The 3,960-nt window shown below is 48.5% G+C and overlaps 1 protein-coding gene across 1 annotated transcript in view; it reads left to right on the plus strand.

The window, feature by feature from the left end:
* Positions 1-244: 244 nt before the first annotated feature.
* Positions 245-3,960, plus strand: part of zc3h3 (zinc finger CCCH-type containing 3) — a 12,813-nt gene continuing 9,097 nt past the window's right edge. The window contains exons 1-4 of the mRNA XM_031876039.1: positions 245-945; positions 2,557-2,635; positions 3,052-3,207; positions 3,534-3,603. Of these exons, the coding sequence (XP_031731899.1) occupies positions 708-945; positions 2,557-2,635; positions 3,052-3,207; positions 3,534-3,603 (543 nt within the window). The 5' untranslated portion in view covers positions 245-707. The remainder of the gene's footprint in view (positions 946-2,556; positions 2,636-3,051; positions 3,208-3,533; positions 3,604-3,960) is intronic.

The following is a 3,960-nucleotide window of genomic DNA, read 5'->3' on the forward strand; positions in this document are numbered from 1 at the left end:
CACCAGCCCCAATCCGCCCCAAATAGAAGTGACAGGACAGCGCAATTTATCGTCATAACCCCTGCACCGCCTCAACACCACCCAGCAGCCCCGTACACACTGCAGGCTCACACGCACAGCCCCTCCTACACACACACACACACACACACACACACACACACACACACACACATGCTTCTGAATGGTGAGCAGGTGTGTGTGTGTAGAGGCCTGTGATTGTGTGTACTGTACATACTGTGGAATGAGTGTGTTGTGATACTGTGTGTGTGTGTGTGTGTGTGTGGTCTCTTCGCTCCAGTGTAGGGGCCAACCTCACTGCTCTGGCCCCCTGCCCTGCCTATTATCTCATTGATTTCCTCCTCTCCTCTTTTCAATTCTCTCCATTTCCACACTGCCGTCCTTTCCATTAGAGGAGCAATTTAACAGAGTGCTGTGACATGGGAGGGAAAGAGAGAGAGGGAGGGAGGGAGGGAGGGGAGACCGGAGGATTGGAAACATAAAGTGAGGAGGGGAGATAAAGTGAAAGGGCTTGAGGGAGAAGACGGAGAAAAGAGGGATGGAACTGAGGGAGGGATGAGCAGATCGTATCGTCCCGTCTCAGAGAATGGCATGACTGAAAATTTCACACAGTTTGTAAACTGAGCTTAAAGGGTAATTCCAACAAGTTGTAATAATTGAAATGATCCTTTAAGTGAATATATAACTTAATGGTAATTTCCACATGTATTCCTATCCATTATTGCTCTACATCTTCTTCTTCTTCTGTCCGTCTTCCTCGCAGGAGTTTCCTCCAGAGCCGTATGCGATCTCCCCACGACAGACACCCGTCGTCCACCCCGCACTGGAGAGGAAGCAGCATGTGCTGGATCCGTGGTTCCCTGTACCGGGTGTCGGCCAATAAGCTGTCCCGCACCGTGGCGTCCAGCATGTCGATCAACCGAACAGGTACTCTGCCCGTCACTGTCACGGTCTCTGGCAACACGCTGACGACATACAGAATTTGTGCGACCCCACGGTTGGTTTGTGGCAATTCCATCAGTTGTACAAGGTCTGAAGTTGGCAAAATATGGGTCTAAATAAGGAAGAAATAGCACCAACGTGACCTGTTATTTAAAATAGTAGCATTTGATATGACAGGCGGTGGTGCTGCAGACACATTTTTAAGTCGCTACCAAAAACGTACTGAGGTTTGATACCCGGCACTATTCTGCACATGGATTTCAGGGCGGCAAGTGTGTGTGTGTGTGTGTACACCCCGAGGTGATAAAGGAGTGTTTATTCATGTTTGTGGCTGCAGCTCTGCCCACATGCTCTCTAATAGACTTACAGGAGCTGGCTGGATTTGCCATCTGAAATAATAAAGTTGTCATCTGTCAGAGCAGAGTAGGGGGAGGGTCTGGAGAACTGGACGGTGCAGATTAAAGCCCGGATCCGCCTCAGCCTCCTCCACACTTCTGTAGCAACTACACCTGCAGGTGAAATTGAAGAGCTCCATTCTGTCGAACTCGTGACCGGCATCCCAACGCTCGCATTCCTGCATCTCCCCCCCCATAAACACACCTCCAGTGTCCTCCCAACATCTTCCTCCCCCCATAGAGCTTCACATTTGGTCTTCAGCCACCAGCCTGCAATTCTGCTCTGCTTGAATCACATCAGATGAGAGCCAAAAAAAAGGTTCCAAAATTAGAGGAATAAGATCAACTGCCATCTGTAACTTCAGCCTCCTCGCCTTCTTCTTTTCCTCCTCCTCCTCTCCTCTCATGGCCTCCAACAACCCTCCACACACACACACACACACACTCGCCTTTCCCTCCTGTGTGTGTGTGTGTGTGTGTGGAGTGCAATGGGTACACAGTGTTTATGATGTTCTCAGACAGAGCTGGACATCACGTTTGGCTTTGGCACCAATGCGTCAAACCACCACCGTATAAATAACCAGGCACATATCGGGTTGTTATTGCATCTGGCTGCACAAACACACACTCGGGCACAGCTTCACTTCTGTCATATGGGAATAGTTACAATGGTATTTATTTTAAAATGTTGTATTTAAGATACGCCTTTTGTAAGATAACACCATCTGGACAGGCAAGATGAATACATTGTATTTAAATGATCAATATATATATATAAGTCTTTATCAATCAGGCTGCATTTCAGTGTTAGTTGAGCACAAATGCTTGATTATACGCAAAAAACGTGTTGTGCTTCTGTACGTGTGCTCTCATAGAGATAAATGGCAGTTGTGAAAACCGAAATATGTTTGTACAACTCAGTTGGGTGAACCTGGACATCTACATGAGGTATAGTAGTGAGTAGGGGCCGCCGGTATCGGAGAGAATTTTTATATTTTGTAAAATGACAATAAGAAGAAAAAGAAACATTTTGCTGCAGCCACGGGACAAAAACGACAGACCCAAATAGTGGATTAGGAGTTCAACACTCCACCCTTTTCGCTAATTTACCGTGGAGATTATATGCTCGATTAAAAGGAAACGGAACACAGGATTACATTTCAATTAACATTGCTCACATGTCCTTATTCTCCTCATTTAGGAAGGCCTTCCAGCGCCTCACCGGTCTCGCCCTTGAGTCCTGCTTTCAACCGGCCCTTCAGCCCTCGTCATCTAGCCAGGTAAGCTCTTCACACCGCCAACCTCTTTCATCTGTTCTCATCGGAGGCACTCGAGCGCAAGTGGTGCAAACATTGCTGCGTGCGAATCCGACAACTTTTTACTTACTCTTACACTTATATGTGGGCCATCCTGCTGGCTATCTTCATACAGCAGCACCACCAAGACATCCAATCCGGCCAAGACTTTTGCATTTGATCCCCCTCTCCCAACATTAACTGCCTTTCGTCACTCTCAACCGAGGGCAGTGAACCCAGAAGGTATCATTTAGAAATGAAATGAGCATATGGTAGATGCCTTCACCCCAAGCTCCTCACGGGGGTGAGGGTGGAAACGTCAACCCTGTTCCAATTTCTCCTCTTTAGTAACCACGAGCTGCTTGTTATTGACGCGTTTGTCTTGTGTTTTCTGAAACCAGCCGCGCAGTCCAGCGCAGCCTTGCCATAATCCGACATGCTCATCAGAAGAAGCAGCAGAAGCAGTACTGCATGTACTACAACCGCTTCGGCAAGTGTAACCGTGGCACCAGCTGTCCCTACATCCACGACCCGGACAAGGTTGCCGTCTGCACCAGGTAGCATACGGTGAACACGAGAACATGCCATCGTGTGCTTTGGTCCTCTGTAAAGACAGATATTCTCCCATTGCCTCTCTACCCAAGCGAGTTGTGAAGTGCGAGGTGTTATGTTGGGCATCATGGGTTCAGGGACTGAAAGTCTGATCATTTTGTGATACTCGGGGGGGGGGGGAATACATTACACTATCGCACTGATTTTTGTTCCCAACTGCAACAACAAAGCTGCAATTGGTGGTATTTAGAGAGGGCTAAACACTTCCTGAACCAGCAGCTCCTCCCACTTTGCATTTCCATCAGCATCTGACTCGTTTTGCGTTGTGCAGGTTTCTGCGAGGGACGTGCCATCAGGCAGACGGGACCTGCCCATTCTCCCATAAGGTGGCCAAGGAGAAGGTAACGGGCGTTCGACAACGCAGTGTGTTATAGGTTTTCATTGCAAAGGCCGGGGTAGGGTACAGTGTGTAGGTATAAGATGACACGCTATTGGGTACAGTCATCGTGGATCGTATTTGCGTTCTGGGCACGGCTCCTTTTTCCATGACACATGAAGGAGTGAGGAAGTCTTAACCTGATTGGGGGGTTCAGGGAGGGGATTATGGGTAGGCGAGCAGCCTAAAGGTTAGAGCTTGTGACGGAGGGTCACCTGTTCGATCTACAGACCAGCAGGATGAATCTGGGTGTGTGTTGCTTTCTCCTTCCTCATCACCTCCTTGTGTGTGTGTGTGTGTGTGTGTGTGTGTGTGTGTGTGT

Source organism: Anarrhichthys ocellatus, unplaced genomic scaffold (assembly GCF_004355925.1).
Source record: "Anarrhichthys ocellatus isolate YVR2014 unplaced genomic scaffold, GSC_Weel_1.0 scaffold102, whole genome shotgun sequence".
NCBI lineage: Eukaryota > Metazoa > Chordata > Actinopteri > Perciformes > Anarhichadidae > Anarrhichthys > Anarrhichthys ocellatus.